This window comes from Pithys albifrons, chromosome 9 (assembly GCF_047495875.1).
Source record: "Pithys albifrons albifrons isolate INPA30051 chromosome 9, PitAlb_v1, whole genome shotgun sequence".
NCBI lineage: Eukaryota > Metazoa > Chordata > Aves > Passeriformes > Thamnophilidae > Pithys > Pithys albifrons.
Window position 1 is genome coordinate 22,018,311 of NC_092466.1, and position 20,537 is coordinate 22,038,847.

Here is a 20,537-nt window from a genome sequence, read left to right on the forward strand (position 1 = left end):
CATGGTGACTTAGACCAGACTCCTTAATACGACTGCTGAAATTACTGCTTGTTATCTTTCATTCACCCTGATATTCAAGCCTTGCCCTTCTTATTGTAGCAGGACCTCATTTTTTTTATATCCTGGCTTTTTTGTCTCCTACAGTGTGCCCTGTTATATACAAGTTGTGCAGGACAACGACGACTCCGCATTCACAATCTCTCCTTGAACTGTTGCACGCAGCTTGCTGATCTCTATCGCAACTGTGAGACAGACACACTCATCAACTACTTGGCTAAGTTTGGTAAGGGTAATTACGGTAACAAGAGTTGCAACCTGTAACTGCTCTTAAAATGCCTGTTGTCATCCAGTGACACCTGCTTATTCTTCTTACTTCAAATGTCAGGTGACTATCCTGATTCTCCAGTCAGTTACAGGAAAGAGCAATAAAGCTGTGATGATACTATTGCTGGTGAGGATGAGAGGTACAGATGAAGGGTATAGGCTTATTCTTCATGCAAATTCTTGTCTAAATGTTTTTAATAACAGTTTGTATTGGCAGCTGTCTGAATTCATTCTTGTATTTATTTTTGGACTGGTTTAGTTAATTCTTTAAATGTTCCAGAATTTTGCTCTGACAATAGGAAATGATGGCCTTTGATCATAGATCTGAGTTAAATATTCCTATGCATTGTACCCTATTTACACTTTGTAGTTTACAATAAAAGCCTAGAAATCCAATAGCTATTTAGAGTTGTGTATGTTTATTACCATTAAAATGAAAGAAACAGTCTATTTTAGACTATTAAAGAAAGACAGCCAGGGTATGAAAGAAGTTTTTATAGAACCCCATGCCTGCAATTATAGTAAGTGTATTTAAAGTACATGGGAGATAAAGAGTTAAAGAATATGTAATAAAACACAGTAAATGAGCTTCTTCATGTCTTCAATAGGAATATGTCATCACTTTCCTACAAGTTCGAAGCAGTAGGAGTAAAGACTTTCATAAACAACAGTTGTTCAGATTGACTTTGTGGAAGTAGTGTTTTGTTCATGAGCAATCACTTGACAGCAATCCATCGCTTTCCTCTTTCTATGCAGCATATCGTGGAGTTCTGAGTAGTCCAGTAAAGACTGTACGAGATGCACTGATCAACCAGTGTGCCCAGATCCTAGCTTGCTATCGAAAGAACTGTGCTAGTCCCTCTTCTGCTGGCCAGGTAAACTGATGCTTTCACTGATGCTTTCACTTGAATCTCAGGCTCAGGAATTAAAAAATGGTGGCAGCTTCTTCCTACTTAGCCTACTCAAAACAAGTAAATTGCTTTGCTCAGCAGAAATTTGCAAAGAGAGTCAGGAAAGTAGGGAAGCTGCAAGTAAAAACTATAGCAGAGAATGGCTTCTTGAACATCTGTCTGGAGCCCAGGGAACACTTCCTGTTTCAGGGATAAGTTTTGTTTATTTTGCAAGTCCATGGTGTAATTAGACTATCAGCTTTCACCCCTCACAGCAGTATCACCCTTCATTGGTTCATGCAAGTCACATTAGTCAACAAGAGAGCTGACCAACTTCTGTCTCCTTGTGACTTGTAGCTGATCCTCCCTGAGTGCATGAAGCTGCTTCCTGTGTACTTGAATTGTGTGTTAAAGAGTGACGTCCTTCAGCCTGGTCCGGAGGTCACAACGGATGACCGTGCCTACATTCGTCAGTTAGTGACATCCATGGATGTCGCTGAAACAAATGTTTTCTTTTATCCCAGGCTTTTGCCCCTGGTGAGTAATTCAGGATATTCTTATCACTTGTGACTTGCTGCTATTTTGACTCATCTTAAGGACTGGCATTTATATTTTAGCAAAGGAAAGTGATTTGAGAAGTATCTGGGATCTGCCATCTGTTGGGATATTTCACTTAAGTTCACTCAGTGATAGGTGGTGCATTACTACAACCTGTGAATTTACTGGGGGATACCTTTTTTTCCTGAGTTGTGAGGATATGACTAGTGGCAAAGATATTTCTGATCCTTTCATAGTCTTTTTTTTTAGAAGTCCTAAAGTTTCTTAAAACTTTTTGTAGTAATTTGTCTCATTGCAAGGCAATTCTATGTATTGTTCTGTCTTTTCAGTACCACAGTTGCTGGAATAATACTAAAAACTAATTACATTCCTACTGCAGGAGGTTATAGTGGAACCTCAGAGTAATTTCACAGAGGCCTTACATTCTCTTTGACCGAGAGTCTCTGGTGTGCTTCTGTCACATTAGTAAGAAAACTAGGCTAAGGAAAATGCTATTCAGTCACAGCTATTGCAGTCTTACAAGTCCTAGAACTGAGAAAGTCATTGGGGTCTTAGTGGCAGAAATTTTCAGGACTTCATAAGATGTTCTTGTTTTATAACCTTTATTTTATTTTATTTATTTCATTTTAATTTTTATTTCACTCTAAAACAGACCAAAGCAGATGTTGACAGTGATTCCTTGCCAGCAGCCATTCGGAACTCGGAGGAGCGTCTCTCCAAGGGTGACATATACCTGCTGGAGAACGGGCTGAACATCTTTGTGTGGGTGGGAGTGAGCGTGCAGCAAGGCCTGATCCAGAACCTCTTTGGAGTGTCATCCTTCAGCCAGATTAGCAACACCTTGGTGAGCTGGATGGCAGCATGGGAGCTAGTTTGTGATAGTCACCCAAAACTTAAAACAATGAGAAAGCCGGTTGAGAAAATAGTGTTACATTTTTCATACTAGGAACAAGAGAAGCACCGATGTGTGAAAGTGGTGGAAATGTCCCTAGTCTGGGCATCTCAGGCATGTTCTGCCTGGGTTTATTTGACAAGCCACATCACTAACAGTGAAGAGAACAGTTGTTACCTAAATGGAACAAATAATTGACCTTTAATTCTGATACCATGTTATATTCTCTTTTAAGTAGTTGAGGTCAAACAGATTGTATGTTAATGGGGGCAGATATGTCCATACCCTTATATAGTATGACAAAACTGCTGAGTTTTGTTTAACTTTGCTCTGCTTTACATAACTTGGATATCTTTCATTCCAGAGTACCCTACCTGTCTTGGAAAACCCCTTTTCAAAGAAAGTGCGATCTATTGTTGACATGCTTCAAGGGCAAAGATCCCGCTGCATGAAGGTAAAACACTGTGTCCCCATTTGCAGCTCTACATGCCCTTCCCTTTTAGTAGAGCAGGTGATAACCTGGTAATGGTGCAGTGCTGAACTTATTCTTCCCGATCTCATAAATGTGATTCAAAGTTTTCAAGGATCTGAAAAAAAATAACTAGTTTTGAAGTTTTGTACTTACCATAGTTCTAAAACTACTTTTTTCAAACCTATTACAATATACTACTGTGCAAACCACATATGTGGTCGTTTCTTTCTGTTTAGAAAGGATTAAGGCTTAACCCAGCTAAGTTACAGAAGTCAAAGCACATTAGCCATATATGCTGTGATTCTGGTTGTCTGTCTTTGGGGTTTTGAGCCGTTTGGCATTTTGCTCTTTTTCCTCCAAGACTAATTCTGCTAACTACTCACTGTTGATTTTGTTCTTTTGTTGTTTTGTGGCGTTTTTCAGTTGATAATTGTGAAGCAAGAAGATAAGCTGGAGATGCTGTTCAAGCACTTTCTAGTGGAGGACAAGAGCCTGAGTGGAGGAGCTTCGTATGTGGACTTCCTGTGTCACATGCACAAGGAGATTCGGCAGCTACTGAGCTAGAGGAGTGAGTGGTGCTGGAACTCAGCAGTGACATTTCAGTCTTCACTAATGACCTGATCAGAAGGCCCAGCGCCCTCCAAAAGGACAACATAGAAATCTGTACAATTCCATAATTTTTAATACACGTTGCATAAGCAGAAATCCTTTCAACCTTTCCCAATCCTGTATAAGAGATGAAATATTTTCCTGGTGAGGGCTAAGAAAAAAAGGCCTTTGATACCAGGTCTTTTATTTGCATCTAAATTGTTTCCTGTGCTTGGCAGGAGTTCACCCCCCACCCCATGCTCGCTAATCCTGTCATAATGAATGTAGGTTTTTTTCAGTTCACTGTACATGATTCAACATTGGGTGAAAAAGTGATAACTCTTCAAAATTTCTGGTAGCTGCTGTGCGTTTGTGTGGGTGTGTGTGCATGCTCCAAGTGTGAAGATGCACAGGGCGGGAGGACGAGAGGCAGGTCAGGTGATGGGAGCTGGAGCAGCCAAACATTTTGTGTCTCCTCTAAAGAGGGAAACGTGTCAGAGCACAGCTGTATCATGTGGCTGTCTGAACCAGAAAGGCATGAAAAATGAAATGAGTGGCAAGGGAGGAGGCAGCAGGGCAAATTTCTCTCCACAATCTTCCCTGTATTATAAGTTGCTGTGCAAATCTGTAATGGAGTAATTAATACTCAGTGGGCAAAAATCAACAGCTTCAAACAGTGTAGGGGTAGAGATGGTACTTCTGTTGACGTGTGTGGTGATTCCTTTCCGTCTCATTGCACGGCCCTGTATTGTCCCACTCAGTCCATGTTCCATGGCCTATCCTGCAGAGCTTCCCTGTCACTTCGATGGTGGTGGGAACAAAATCCTCTTAAACCTTAAGCAGGAAACCCTTTTAACAAGGTGATGGGGGGCTGTGTATGAACTGGATGACAAGGAAGTGGCCATTTGCAACCATATTACTGTGAATCATAGCAAACTAGCAGAAGTTTGAGATTGCTTTGTACCCTGGAATACAAGGAAGGGGATACAACTGAAGATATAGACTGTACTGTAGTAGGTACCACAAATACCTGATTTTGGTTATTTAAAGCATCCTGGGCCATAGCAGAGAGTTTCATTACTGGATGCTTATACCCTTTCCCATTCTACCTACTGATCAGCTTGCACAAAACCTTTTTATAATCCTGTTTGTTGAATACCTCAGAGAGATTAATCCATCCACTTTGACTGCTCTGCTGCTCCATTTTGCAAGGGTGGATGAGGTTACTCCTGAGAAGAGGGAGTGGTGTAATCAAATTCAGAATTCTAAGGGCTTGTTTATTCACTTTGGAAAGGGGGCTTGTACATTTTAGCTTGAACATGTAACGAGTGTTCTTCAAATACCCAGGAGTTTAAACTACCAATAGCACTAAAAGGAAGGAAGAATGTGGATGGATTAGAGAATATGTTATCTGGGCTTGATATTTCATAGGAAAGTCCTTGTTAAGATAAAAAAAAAATCTGGCTGTGGTTTTCGTTCCATATCCTGTAGCATGTATATAAATCCAGTTTTCTTCTAATGCTGCTAGTTTGTCTTCCCTCCCATCACTACACAGAAAGGGGAATATGAAAATTGTAATGGAGAAACTCTTTCAAGATGTAGTTGACAGAATTTTCAGCGTTTTTGTATGAGTGTGGCCTACTTTTTACTCCATGTACTGCCTCCAACCAAAAAATCTAGAGGATTTTTAATCAGAGGGAAAAAAGAACTTCCCAGAAATACAAGGCACAGCAACCACAGACTTCCACAAATACTAATTTCTAGTATTAATATTGGGGGGTATGGGGGTGGAAATGAAATCATGAATGAACCTTTCATTTTCTTCACTTGTTTTTTCCAATGCATCTTTTAATTTGTAAAGAAATAAAAATATATTAAGATGTATTTTATGTCATTGTTAGTAAATAAACACTGCTTATTTTTCCAAACCCTGTATTTTGCGGGAGGGGGGAAATGGGAAGGGTTGAAGTCTTAACTCATGGATCCTTTACAATCCAATTTTCTGCAGGCCAAGTTCAATCTCTTTTTTGTTGTTGTTATTTACACTGAATGGTCAGAAATTCAGCAAGAGTCAACAGACAAAAGATAGTCTCAATCGCAGTATTACTTTGCTTAGGTGATTGGTTTTTGACTTTCTGCCCTTTCTCAACTTCCATTTTGCAAAGAGATTTCCCTTTTTGCTAACACAGTTTGAATCATTGTGTTTTGGGGGTTTTTTAAATCTACTTTGGCAAGTATTGCTCATACCTTGTGCAATGTCAACTTAATGACCTCTGTATTCTTAACTTTTCAGAGAAAGAGAGCTCCTATTTCAGAGTTAAGAAAGCAGGGGAGCTGGGTGCATTGGTTGGGGTTTTTGTTTTGGTTTTTTTTTTCTGTGGGGGGCAGGGTGCTAATTGCAAAAATAAAGTTCGGAGTGAACTGGCAGTGTAACTTGACTGTAGCCTTGAACATTGATATTGTACAATTTCCAGATAACCTTAGAACAATGTTTGAAAGCACATGACAATCATTGCTAAATGTCCAACAATACGGAGTTTGCTGTAGAATATTTTTGAGATTACTCTCCTACAGAATGTACATTATGTCCAGAATCTGCCACTGAACTGGTATTGCAATAATGGGCCTTGTGGATCTTATACATTAGGGTTGTGCAGCACCCCGTCTGATGCTTGTGGGAATTGCTGTGCAGAGCCCATGTCTGGTACATTCTGTTGGGACCTGAGTGCAGGACGCCCTGGTGTGCTGCTCGAGCAGGCCCAAGCACTGTTTAGACCTAATTTTTCAAAGGAAAGGAAAAGGATTCCCCCTTTAACTTGTTCCTTACCAGATGAAGAATACTTCTTTGCTTTGTGTCCATACTAACTGATGTACTGTATTATAACTGATAATTTGTAAGTATTGTTATTATCTCTTAAGCAATTAATTGGAGTCTTTTGGCAATTGTGTAACTGAGGAATTGAGTGGTAATTCTAGCATACGTCTGTTGGATTTAGATAGTGTAGCCCAAACTAATTTCCCATTTATAGAGTATCACAGGAGTTATTCAAGGCTGGTACAGAAAAGCAGCTTTCAAGGAAGCTTTAAAACTACCTATGGATATTAAAACAAACAAGATTTTTGTTACTAAAAGGTGGTTTCTGTTCCTGCCTTTATGGTCTGGGCGCTCATTCTTGCAACAACCGAACGCCTCGGTCGAGGCGCCCGCTCTACCGGTTCCCTCGCCCGCGGCTGCTGCCCCCTTAGCATGGCTCGGGCTGTTCCCTGCCGGCTGCGGGCCCTGCGGGATGCAGGGGGCGGAGAGGACTGACAGCCCCTCCAGCCGCAGGACAGCGAGTGGCGGGGCCCAGCCGGGGCTGCCCTGCCCCGCCCGAGCCGCGCTCGGTGCCGCTGCTGCCCGCGCCACTGCCGGGCCCTGCGCGCTCCGTGACGGCACGGCCGGGGCGGGGCCGGCGCCGCTTCCTGGGGCGGCGGGGTCGGCGCGGGGGGCGGCATGAGGGGCGCGGGGTCTCGGCCCGGCCCCGCGAGGCTGTGGGTGCCGCTGGCGCTGGCCTGGGCCGCGGGGGCCGCGCTGGGCGCGGAGGGGCCGCCGGCGGGAGCGGCGGAGCCGTGCGGGGCGCAGGGGTGGCCGCAGGACGCCGTCCCGCCCGGCGCGGCCTTCGTCGCCGCCGCGTCCTACCGCGGGCCCGGCAACAACGACACGCGGAGCAACAAGGCGCTGCCCATCCTGCTGTGGTGGAGCGGGAGCCTCTTTCCGCACTTCCCCGGCGACACGGAGCGCATCGACTGCCCGCTGGGGTCCTGCCTGGTGACGCGCAGCCGGCGCGCGGCCCGGCACCGCCGCACCAAGGCGCTCATCTTCTACGGCACCGACTTCAGGGCGTACGAGGCGCCGCTGCCGCGCCTGCCACACCAGACCTGGGCGCTCTTCCACGAGGAGTCCCCCATGAACAACTACCTGCTGTCGCACCCGCCCGGCATCCAGCTCTTCAACTACACGGCCACGTTCCGCCGCGAGTCCGACTACCCGCTGACGCTGCAGTGGCTGCCGGGCGCGGGGTACCTGCGGAGCCCGGCCCTGCCGCTGGCCGAGAAGGACGCGTGGCGGCGCAGGGGGTACGCGCCCGTGCTCTACATGCAGTCCCACTGCGATGTCCCCTCCGACCGCGACCGCTACGTGCGGGAGCTCATGAAGTACATCCAGGTGCGTGGGGTGGGTGCGCAGGGAAGCTGCGGGTGCTCGGAGCGCCTGGCTGCCCCCGCCCCCGCCTCTTCTTAATGGGGTTTGTTTGTCCTTGTTTTTAGCCAAGACACGAATCCTAACGGGATGCATGCTGACCACAAGCTGGACAGAAAAACTAGTTGTATTCCTTCCCAAAGCGTGATCTAGACTACACCGCATGCCAGTAGGTAGGCCTGATGTAGCTGTTAGTTGCGGAGTTGGCCACACTTGGGATCAGTCGCAAGCTGCACAAAGCATGAATAAGCTCAGTCTTCTGAACCAAGTTCTAGAAGTTTCTGAAATCTCTTCTAGGCCTTGAAGGTGGCGTACAGGAAGGCCGTGCATTTATAAGCCTTATTTGAAAGTACAGGTGTGCAGTAAAAAGTTTAGGAGTTTTTTTTCTCCTAAAAATTCCAAAGGGTAGTAGATCAATTAAAAAAGCCCTTCTTTCTCATCTTTGCCAGAAACATCTTTTTCCTAGATGTTTCTGTTGTTTCTGCTGGTCATGATTCAGTGCAAGTTCATCATGTCACTAGTGAAACAAAGACAAAAGAATCTTTAAAATATGGCTGTATTGTCAAAGTACTATACAGGTTCCAGTTCAAGCATATTGTCTTTCATTTTTAGACAGTATTCTTTTAGCTCCCTGCATCAATTTTTCTCCGTCTAACAAATGGAAACACTTTGTTATCCTGCTAAGCCTGGCAGGAGCTATGTGTAATGGCTGTTTGGAAAATTACTGGATCTCTGTTAAGTAGAAGGATGGCTTTTACATTAGTTTAGAGAGAGTTGAATGCTGTTCCTTAGTTGTCAGTTTGTGATTTATCTGGTAATAAATACATTTTTGTGTGGCATGTGCACACTCCCCCCAGCCCTCAACCTGTGGCATAGCTAATGATGTTTTTGAGACTCCACACTTGGTTTCCTCTAGAGCTGGTAGGAGCAGGGCTCTAGGAATAGTCACAAGGGAAAAAACTTGGAGTGAAAGGGAAGCTAAACTAAGGAAGCTAGGAACTGATCCAACTTAGGAATTTTACAAGAACTGCAAGCTCTGAAAACAAGTTCCACGTGAAAAGATCACTTTGTAAAGATGCTGGTTGTTATTTTAGGTTGACTCCTATGGCAAATGTCTGCATAACCGTGAGCTTCCCAGCGAGCGACTGAGAGACACTTCCACAGCCACTACAGAAGATTCTGAATTTATGACTTTTATTGCCAGGTACAAGTTTCATCTGGCCTTGGAGAATGCCATATGTGACGACTACATGACAGAGAAGCTGTGGCGTCCCATGCACCTGGGTGCTGTCCCAGTGTACCGAGGCTCCCCAGCTGTGCGGGACTGGATGCCAAACAACCTCTCCATCATTCTTATAGATGACTTTGACAGCCCGCAAAAGCTGGCAAAGTATCTTGATTTCCTGGACAAGAACGGGGCGGAATATTTGAAGTATCTAGAGTATAAAAACGTTGGTGGAATCAAAAACCAGTTCTTGCTAGAGAGCTTGGAGAGGCGGGAGTGGGGTGTGAATGACATGACTCTGCCCAATTACCTGAATGGCTTCGAGTGTTTCATCTGTGATAGGGAAAACATCCGGGTCAAAGAGGAGCAGGAACACAAAAAGTCTCGTGGGAAAATTCCTGCTCCCAGACCTCGCATAGCTCAGTTCAAGCACATGGGATGTCCTATGCCAACCCCTGGGTTTGGAAGTGTTGAAGGCCTTGCTGAAGGAGACAGGTAATGTACCAATATTATGCTTTTTGAAGGAAAAAAGCTTCAAATAATAGTAGCTGTAACTTTTAATAATCCTTTGTACTTAAAGGAGTTCTTGATACAACTTAAGTTACATTTTATGTTATGTCTTGTGGCTGTTCTGGTAGTTCTGCTAATACTGTGTAACACTGAGACTGGACAAGGGGCTTGGATGGTGGTCTTAGGGCTTGAAAGAAGAGTGTGAACACTCATAATATCCTGTTAAAATGCTCTGTGACCTCAAACAACGTAACTATCCTCTGTCTCTTCCTCTCTCTCTCTATCCTCTCCTCCTTTTTTTAGGGGACGGGTGTTTTTTAGTACAGTGATGGTAAAGTACTTGTGAGCCCTGGGGCAAAAGGCCCTCTGCACCTCGTTACCAAGTACTGCCTTAAGAATGGGGTTGCCAGTGTTCAGTGCAGGCCTGGTTGGCTCCTGTTGACTTCAGGGCAGAAGTTGGGCTCACCCCAGAAAACAAGAGTTAGTGTTGTTTAGTGTGACAAAACTCCAGATAGTGTTGAAGAACGCCCTCCCAGTTGTTTGGGAGAGAGACTGCACAGGACAGAGAATAAGCTGAGTAGCTTCTTGTCCCAAGGTTTGCACTCAGGGATGCCCAATGTTACAGGAATCTCCCAGGCCTATAGCCCTTTGTGGGAGCTGCCCTCAAGTCTGTCAGCAGCGAACTAACCACACCAACCCTTGAACAACCGCTTTTGACAGGCAGAATAGAGAGTTGATTGCATGATCTATTCTATTTATACATGCACTGGTACAAAAGAAGTTAGTGCTTGGGTGTTTCCAGAGCTTTCGGCTTTTCCACTGATGGTGTTTGAAGTTGCAGTTGATAGGAGGAGGGATTCTTGCAGTTTGTAAACTGTGCACACTTTGCCAGGTGTTATGTATTACTAGTGTAGCATGTTTGCATTCCCCAGGTTTGTCACTTTTCCTTGCATTACCTGAACCAATGGGCAGTTAAATGCCTCCCTGACATCCAATCCCGTCAGATCTTGGAAGCTAAGCAGGGTCAGCCCCAGTTAGTACTTGAATGGGAGACCTCCTGGGAAATGCCGGGTGCTGTAGGTTCTAGTCCTGAGGACTTCACTGGCACCGTCCAAGCTTGCTCGGCCGTGGCAGATGAACCTCAGGACTTAAACGGTGGGGCCAGTTCTGCGCATGCTGAGCCTCACCTAAAATGCACTCGCAGGCTGGAAGGGCACACCCACGTGGGGACAGCCCTTCCCAAATCTTCGTTCTCGAAGTTTAGCCATACATACATACATACCTGAACCAATGTCTGTCTTTTTAGGCAATTAGTCAAGTGCATGCAATTCACTTTGTATAAGCCATCAGGCAGCCATCGTAAAGATAAACCCTCAGCCACAGCAGATCTTTCCTAGGTTCATAGCCATCACCAAAGATTTCACTTTTCTGATATCAGTCTCGCTGTAGTATTCAATTAATGACATTTTTAAAATATTGAGAAAATCTCATGTATTTCTAGAAGAAAGTTGTTAATATACTTTATCCAGTTTATATCACTTTACACAGCATTGTTAGTAGTTAGAGATTTAGTGCTTTAGTGCTTAGGAGTGTTTAATAGAGTGTTAGAAGTGTAAAATTTCTTTTGTTAGAAGAAGCAATGTGTTGAAAATAGAGAATCCATAATTCCAAGTATGCTAACCCAGAACCAAGTTCTGTGTGGATATGTCTCTCTAAAAATGTTGTTATTGCTTTACCCATTCACAAAAAAGAAAGGTATGTAGAATTTTTTAAGTGTAGAGAACTACTTCACCCCATTTTGGGATGCTTTCAAAAATGGCCAACTGAAATTAAAAAAAGAAAATAAGCTTGAGGTTATGTAGGTGTCTTAAGAAATGCGTATTTTATAAAACATGTGATGTTTGTCATCATAAAGCATTTTTCACATTACAGTTTTTCATATTGACTAACTGAAAAGTTATGCTTGTAAGTAAAAGAGCTTCATAATCTTTTGTTTTCTGTTGGTTGACTGATTTTGGGAGCTTTTTTATAGTAATGCCTTTTCTCAGTCCCAGTAGCTAAGTGTTTTTTCTCCTTGCAGCATCTTATTCAGTAAAAGTATTCCCTACTTTTCCATCGATTTTCTCTTGCTTGGGCATCAGGTGGCAGTAGAGAAGCACGTGTGAAGTCACACACAGTGTGTGCCGGTGCCACTTGCAGGCTCAGGTGCCTCCATCCTTCTGCTCAGGGGTCATCAGCAAGGAGTTTTGAACATCTGGTCCATAATCCAAGCTGCAGTTGCATCCCATGGAAGTTTCAATGCCTCAATGAACCAGAGTATGTTGTTCTTCCCTGTTTGTAGACATGGGATGTGTCTGGAAAAATTGTTCCAGGGAAGCTTTTACACTGGCTGCTGTCTGCTTTAGAAAGATACGTATCCACACCTTCCGAGGCACGATCAGGGCATCTCCAGGGAAATGCAGTGGTTTCTGTCTGATAAGCATCTGAGCTTTCACTGTTTTAATCTGCAAAATGGAACAAGATTGCTTAGAATCTGAAGTAGTGACAGTAACATAAAATTGCCACCAAACCATTAGCTTAACATGCCCATATTTTATCAGAGTTTGACAGTAATATTATTCAACAGTGTGATCCATTTAGACGATTGCCTGTTCAGCCAGTCGGTTGGGTGTTTTGCTACATTAGAAAACATTATTGTGGAAAAAGGACACAGACCTAGTGGAGGTACAAATGATAGACCATAAGCAGCAGGCTAGGTCTGACTATAAACACACACTGTGACTTGGAGTTCTGGAGCCTTCTGCAACTCAGAGAACAAAGGAAGCAAATGGATTTTATTTTAGAGCAAGTACCCGGTTATGGTAAGGTTATGCTGCACAGCAGCATGCTCTGTAACCCTTGTTCCCAGGTATTAGTTTTTAGGGTTCACAGATTGGCTGAATTGCCAGAACTGTTGCATGACGGTCTCCCTCTGTGTAGGTATATGTAACTGCAGTACACTGACACCTTGTAGCTGTAGGTGGGGAGATGTTGCTAAATCCTTAAGCTTGCAGCCTCACTTGTGTTTGGACACCCAGGCTTCATACCCGAGTGAGCTTAAGAAGAAAGGCAGTAGAACAACCATTTGTATGTGTTAGGTTATGGGTCAGTCACTACAAACTACTGAATTCTTTGTACAGAAAATAGTGCTACAGTGCTGCTGGTGAGTGGAACTTCTCTTTAGTGGGAACCAGAATCTCTGGTTATTCTTGGACTCCCACCTTTGTGAGAGAAAAGTTTGGTTTGTTTCATTGATAAGGATTCCTTTGCCAAAAGTGGGATGTTTGAGAGGGTAACTTTAAGAAGATTACGTGACAATTCCTTTCCGGTTACCTAAAGTTTTCATCTGTAGTGGCATAAGAAGAGAGAAGCCAGTGTGCAACTGAGAAAGGAGTATTGTGAAACTGTTATGGTTTTGCTAGTTCCGTTTTCTGTCCATATCACAGTTTATTTATTACAAGAAAAAACAGCTTAACAGTGTATGAGACTTGCCAAGGGTACACGTGAGATAAGCTTTGCAATAGAATCCAGTGATCATCCAGGAGTAAAGACAGGTCTGTATCTCATGGTAATTATGTTTCAGATGTATGTAGTAGGCAGTTAAATGCCACCCTGACACCCGATCGAGATTCAGATCTTGGAAGCTCAGCAGGGTCAGCCCCAGTCAGTACTTGGATGGGAGACCTCCTGGGAATCCCGGGGGCTGTAAGTTCTAGTCCTGAGGACTTCACTGTCACCGTCCAAGCTCGCTTGGCTGTGGCAGATGAACCCCAGGAGTTAAAGGGTGGGGCCAGTTCTGCACACGCTGTGCCTCACCTAAAACATCCACTGTGCAGGCTGGAAGGGCACACCCACATGGGGAGAGCCCTTCCCAAATCTTTGTTCGTGAAGCCTGGCCATGATGATGATGATGTAGTTAGTAGTCTGTGGAAATTTGTGCTGTCCTACTCATCCTGGGGTACCCGTTTTTCCCAATTTACAGAATCAGAGTGAAATTATTTTCTTTAACCTGCCCCCAATAATACCAAAGTGTTCTTATTTAAGATTTTTGACAAAAGTCTTCACTTGGATATTGGAATTCCTTTCAGTGCTGTTTCTGTAGAGTTCATCTGGAAAACATTTTCTTCTTTTCTGTTACCTACTACCACTGAGTCTTGGTCTAGTACTTAATGCACATGGACTCATTTTCCTAATGTGCGCCCTTTCTCAGTGCTGTAAGGAACAAGTAACTCATATTGTCAGTCCTTGAACAAAGGTTAATGAATTTAGCTGGTAAGCAATGTGATCTCATAGTACATCCAAGTGCTGCATTTTACAAAGGAACCTTTTGGCAGATACTTAGTTTTTAAAGCAGAAGTAAGCCTCTGCCTGTGATCTGTCACATTGGATCCGTCACATTGGATTGGAGTCTACATTAAAAGCTGGACATGGAAGGCTACTCTCAAATAATCTAAGGATTCTGGGGTGGATTTTATTTTAATAGAAGTTTTTATTCTCTGTCATTAACAATTTAGTCTCCTTGATTAACACTGTAGTCACATGCTGATATTTCTAGAATATTGTAAAGCTCATAATGAATTTATATTTTCTATAGAGAATTTTCATAACAAGTTTCTTTAAGTGACTTGGAGCACAAGGCACAGTAACAACATTATTTGTTATGACCAACCCTGGGCCTGTTTTCCTCTTAGGTGAAAGGAAAAAAATGGTTTCAGTGATATTACAACTGCAGTCTCATTTGTTTTTTTAATGGTTTGTGGTGGTGTCTCTTTTTCTGTTTCAGTTGGAAAGAAATGTGGCTGCAGGATTATTGGCAAAGCCTTGATCAGGGCGAGGCCCTCACTGCAATGATTCATCGCAATGAGTCGCATCAGGGGAGATTTTGGGACTATATGCATGAGATTTTTCTCAAGAGGACGAGGCAACACTGACCCATCTTTGTAAGAGCTTGATTTGAAAATACATTGAAAGTTGAGATGCTGAATTCTTACCTCACTTCAAATGTTTGCCTTGAAATACAAAAAAACCCTCTCACAGAGACAATTTTTTCTCTGCAAGAAGTGAGTAAGTTTCTGTTATGATTGGATTCCAACAGTGGACATGTTAGCAACTGCTTTGATTTGAATTTCAGCTCTGTGGTGTGCAGCCACTCCTGACTTGTGGTTGTCAATATGTGGGGCAAAAATGGAATTTACTCTCCTTTTGCATTTGGTGTATTTGCTCTGTGGCTTATATGACTTCAGAGAAACACTTCTTCAGACTTACTCAAGTGCCCTAAGTTGTTTCAGGGATTTTTTTAAGTATCCAGAATATTAATTGTTTTTATAATTATTTTATCAGTCACATATTCTCTTCATTAAGATGTAATTTTAGCTGCTATTAACAAATGTTTTTTCCGGTGAGAGAATTACAAAAGACAAATCTGTGGAGAGAAGTCGTGCCTTGCAAAACTGCAGCAATAAAGTCTCTGCCCCAAGTAAGCACACCTCAAATACTCCTACTTTTCTAGGTGCTGAATAGCTATATACAGGTCACTTACGCTGCCTAATTTTCCTCTTTTGCTGACTTACCAGGTGATATGTACAATGGGATGAGAGACGAAATTATTTATTTTGCAGCTTTCAATGAAGTATTTCACACCACACAGTGTATTATCTGGTGTTGCGTAGAACTAAGTAAAATTGGTATGCTTTGGTTTCTTTATTTCTCCATCAAATCTGAACTCTGTAATCTTGACTTTTCATTATCTCCTTAATGCCAGCAACTCAGAGGCCTTGGATTTGTCCTTTTTGAGTATATGCAGCTTTCTGGAAAGACAAATACATTTTAACAATGATGCCTTTCCAGTGGTCTCTGCAGTTTGGATACAAGCCTGGAAGTCTTTCTATACTGAAACTGAGGATCAGAAGCAGGTACACTGAAGTGGTTTTGTGTCTCTACCAAATCTTAACACGTTACGATCCTGGTCTGTGACTGGAGTTCCTAAATGACAACAGCTTCCTTGCTGTGTAGCCTGTATGACTTACAGATATATATAAACTCCACTGTTCCCTGCCTTGTTGGGTATCTTCCTGAAATGATTCATCTTGCAGCAGAGGGAAACGAATTCCCTTGGTGTCACAGGTTTAAAAGCACAGGCAAATATGGCCACACTGCAGTGATGTTTCTAATGGTATAATGCTATTTGCTTTCTCCATTTCTCCTCCCCCTGCAGAGGTTAAACTCTGGCTATGTAGTCAGTAGTTATCTGTGCCTGAGACTGAACATTGGTAATGAAAGTCTGTGGGCTAATCTGATTTTGCAAGGCAGTTCAGGCATTGCTGTGGGAAGTTTCATGCTCGTTAGTAAAAGTTAGAAACAGGAGTGAATCTACATTCTGTCCCTAATTATGTCATTGTCTGTCGCTTAGTGCTGTATGGATCACTTAATATCTTTTTTTCCCCTCAAATTCCCCTTCATTATGTTATAGATACAGTATTATAGGTATAATATCAATATAGGTAAGGATCATGTCAATGTCTGCCTCTCAGGTGACAGAACAGTTAAAATCAGGGCAACTTGACAGCAAAAACGTTGGGCCCATAACTATCACTGGATTCTTGGAAATGTGGAAAATGCATGCAATATACATTGTGTTGTCCTTGCAGGAGTAAGAGGAGGAAGTGCCAGTATAAGCATGTGTATCATAGCACCTACCTGGTCCTTGATGAGTGATGTCCAAAGCCTCACTTTGCCTTCCAGCTTGGCAATATGAGCACATTTCTCAGCTAACAGTAGCATTGAAGATGCACAGGTACGAGCTGAAGAGTAGCTGGCAGACTGGGTAAAAACTTTTTCTTGAGGCCTTGATTCATTCATGTGTTAATTCCCAATCAAGTATTCCTTCACCACTATGTCCATGATTACAGTGTGTTGCTTCTATTAATACACTAAATATGTTTCACATTTTGTACAAGGTGTTCAAGAATTAGGGCTGAAATACTTCCTCCAGTGCATAGTATGAATACCTTGTGTAGCTGCCAGGCAAACTCTGCAGGGGCAGGGGAGGTGGGAATCCTCCCTAGCTGGCTAAAGTGTTGTGGTTGCTGTTGTTTGACCTTCACAACTTCTCTGCACAGCAAGGATTACAAAATGTTGAATAAAGGTGGTTCTACCACCATGGCTTTGCTTTCATTTCTCTCCTGTTATTTGGAGGAGGCAGGAGGACAAGCTGGGTCTCATACCCTTGAAGAGTTTGCCATCAATTTACTTAATAATGCATTTGAAAGGATTGCTATATAATGCCAACGAGTACTTCCAGTCTTAGCCAAAGTGAATTCAATTTACAATCCTGGTTGTCTTTCTACTAATGCAAGTCTATGAATGCCAACAAGGACAAAGGTCACTCACTGCAGCAATTACTTATATTTTGGGAAGAGGTTCCTGATTTCTGTTCTTGACTGGTAACAGGATTTTCCACTTCACTGCTTTAAATCCAAACCAACTAGATGGTGGCTGAATGCAGTCACTCATGTGGTGACTGCTGGAAGGCTACATGGTACTCAGAGTGAATGTGATAGATGTGTCCAACATCTATCTTAATCATGTTCTTATAGAACAGGTACCCATGTTCATTCACCCACAACTGAGACTAATCAGGAATTTTAGCAAAGATACCAAATATTGAGGATGATAAAGAGATTACTTCTGAAACCTTTTGGTAGGCTTCTACAAACTAGGGTGAGTGGCTTCACTGTTTGCCATGCATTTTGCCTGTTTACTGTGTGAGTAGAGGGAGGCTTTCAAAGCTGTCAGGGTAGCTTTATTCATTAGCATTAATGTTCTGAAAATAGACATCTCCTCATTACTGCTCACATGAAACATTCTATTGATGCTGTGTCTCAGAACTGACTTGACAAGATCAGTTTATGCCCTCTTATAGGTGAGAGAGGAGAAACAAATGTCTGACAGAAGGTTAAAAATCTGGCAGTCCAGTGCATTGCACTGGACAAGCTGCAGTTCTCATTCTCCTGCCAAAACTGTAGTAGCAAGTGCTGCCTGTTTTTTCAGTTAGAAGCCAGATAGTTTTTATACTAAAGTCTGTGTTTTCAGTTCTTTAGAAAGGATTGCAATGTGTAGGAGCCATATACCCTCACTGAAGAATAGTGATTTGTTTCTTAATGTTGATGATTTCTAGAAATCAGAAAGAATCACCTTTTCGTATTTCTGTCACTGTAACAATTTTTGAACGGAAAGATCTCCGGGTCCCCTGTGATGGTAAGTAGAATGAGAACCAAGCAACACTGGATGTGTATGTGTAGTAGAGGGAAAGGAGAATGAGCTGCTTTCTCTGGAAATGATCTGCAAAGTGCAGCAGCTGGAGAATCACAGAAGAAATGCCCCTCTTACACCTTGGCAGGGGGTAGTTTTAAGTGGTGTGGAAGAAGGAGCAACTCCTAAGGGACTGTGAACAGGATAAATTGAATTGAAACTCAACCACCAGGGACATCAGTGTTTAAACAGTCTTTGCTGTGTTAGACAAGCAGCCATCTGCCTCCCTTACTGTCCTGCCATACACACTCTTCAGCCATTGTCCTCAGAGAGCTGCTCCTGTAATCATTAGTTGTCATCCATTTGGTAGTATTTAATTAAGGTTATTGATGGATCTCCAGGCACCTTCTGAGAAGTTGTATTAATTGGAAACATAGACGGTTGTAGGTTCCTTCTTTCTGCCCAGAGACCTCTACTGACAGGTTGAAATTAATCAGAGACAAAATCCTTTTAGTGATATGACCAACAGAGCCAAAGCCTTTGTCAGGCTTTAACAAACTGTACTTCTTGTTACGATTCATTGTCTCAGAGCTGGCAGTGAGATATATGGCCCTGCAGAGGGACTAGGAAGGATAGAGAAGAATGGAGCTGCAGGATTTGTTCCAGAGCTCTGACACCACTGGCATCGTAATTTGAATGCTGTTGTATACATTCTTTGCTGCAGAAAATACCCATTTAATGCACAAGTGTTCCAGCTAGAGATCTTTCTGGGAATCTTGGAATGGATCAGAGCAGATCATGATACTTTGTGGCATCTCTGAGCAGATAAGGATACATCAGGTAATTTGCCATGGAAATGGCTGGATTTCCTAGATCCTGGGAGTTACGGATTAGGAATGGCAGTTCAGAACTACTCAGGTAGACAAAACAATGCAGGGCAGCTGATCTGACTGAGATAGCTCAGGATAAGGTAGGCTGGTGTTGGAGTTGGGGCAGAGCAAGGCCTGACATTTCAGAAAAGAAATTGCATCTGTCATGGTGCTAATGAATGCATTTGTGCTAATAAGAGCACTGAGTGCTAATACTGTCCAAACACAGTAGTTCAGCAGACGGGGGTTAAGTCTGAATCACCTGGAATCTTAGCAGACTAGTTAGTTTCACTACTAAAGTTAAAGGAGAGGTGCTTTAAATTTTAGAGCATCTCCAGGTAAGAAGGTCAGGGTGAGACAGCTGAGAATAAATTGTGGTGCCTCATAATTGAGGGCATTATGAAGTGGTATGAGAAGAACTGGATAAATTTGTGTGAATTTACTGGAATTTACCTGAAAGCTGGATCCAGGCAGCTCAAGAAGAAAGGGATATCTATTATTTTTTCCCAATACAGCTGATTTCTTAGTCTCATCTCCTAATTGTTTTTAGGCTGTGTCTGGAGGTTTAACACAGCTGCACCATAAAGTGAAGAATATATGGTGTAATTTCTCACCTCTTAAAGAGGTATTTAAGACAACAGTCTCATTTTAAGGGTGTATTTTATTACAACATTGTTGGCATTGTATTTAATTGTGGCATAGCGTTTCCTGTAGCATCATACCTGACTTACTGAGTTGTGATACAGATTCTTTCAAATATAATGCTCATACTTTAATCTCTGTGGTTTATTTTGGTTTTGACTAGCTGAAGTGCAGGCAAGGATTCAGCTTTCTACATTGATGCAAGAAAAATTGTAAATGTAGTTAGACTTTCACATGATTTTTATAGTTGTACATTCAGGATTCACAGTGAAACTTCTGTGTGGCTCATTGTTGGGGGAATTTGGTTTCTGACTGTCCCTATAAAGTCAGCACTTCTGTCCTATCCATTAGAGCCTTAGTGCTGTCAGCTTTACAAAATGCAGGCTAGAGACAGAGTTGGCTATTGAGTAACATGCACCTTTGGTAATTTCACATTTTGCCTTAAAATGAATGTTTAATAAAAATTGTTTCAGACATCTCTGCATGGTGTGTGTAGACACCATCATGTACCTTGTTCTGCCTGTTCAGGAATTTCTTAGTCTCCAATCATAGACTGAATGTCAAAAAAAAAAAAAAAGGAAATTCTAATGCAGACAGCAGTAATTTACAGGAAGCTATTACAATTCTCCTTGTGTAGCTTGCCTATTTCTCAACCTCCTCTCCTCCCCCACCTCATTTTTCTTGGAATTACTTAATGAGAGATCAGCTTTTGAAGGTGAATGTACCCGAAGGTGCTGCCACCATTAGCTAATGTAATTTGGAAAAAGGGAGGCTGATTTACAGGGAGTGCAGTTCAGCTTCTCTTACATCCTAGTATTTGTGTCTGTTACTCTCCCTGGTGCAAGTTTAGTTAGGAATTGCAGGAGGCAAATGCAGCAGGGGAAAGCAACTATCAGTAAGGGTAACTCGAAGAGCAAAACCAAGAGCAACTGAACCTCACGTGATGTGGAATACTGAAATGCATTTCATGTCTCTGTCTTAGATTTGCAAGATCTCCAATGCTTAGAATTGCACAATGCAAGCCCTCTTAGCGTAATTTGG

At 42.7% G+C, this 20,537-nt stretch overlaps 2 protein-coding genes across 4 annotated transcripts in view; both read left to right on the forward strand.

Moving 5' to 3' along the window:
* SEC24C (SEC24 homolog C, COPII coat complex component) overlaps window positions 1–6,151 on the forward strand; it is a 35,405-nt gene extending 29,254 nt beyond the window's left edge. For all 3 annotated transcript variants that reach the window (XM_071564506.1, XM_071564508.1, XM_071564509.1), the window contains 6 exons: window positions 145–283; window positions 1,081–1,199; window positions 1,572–1,751; window positions 2,425–2,616; window positions 3,029–3,118; window positions 3,560–6,151. In XM_071564506.1, coding sequence (XP_071420607.1) covers window positions 145–283; window positions 1,081–1,199; window positions 1,572–1,751; window positions 2,425–2,616; window positions 3,029–3,118; window positions 3,560–3,700 — 861 coding nt within the window. In that variant the 3' untranslated portion in view covers window positions 3,701–6,151. The remainder of the gene's footprint in view (window positions 1–144; window positions 284–1,080; window positions 1,200–1,571; window positions 1,752–2,424; window positions 2,617–3,028; window positions 3,119–3,559) is intronic.
* Window positions 6,152–7,199: 1,048 nt separating this feature from the next.
* Window positions 7,200–19,630, forward strand: FUT11 (fucosyltransferase 11). The gene is made up of 3 exons (XM_071564259.1): window positions 7,200–7,928; window positions 9,056–9,681; window positions 14,519–19,630. The coding sequence occupies exons 1-3, from the start codon at window positions 7,218–7,220 to the stop codon at window positions 14,664–14,666; spliced, it is 1,485 nt and encodes a 494-aa protein (XP_071420360.1). The 5' UTR covers window positions 7,200–7,217; the 3' UTR covers window positions 14,667–19,630.
* The last annotated feature ends 907 nt before the right edge of the window (window positions 19,631–20,537 follow it).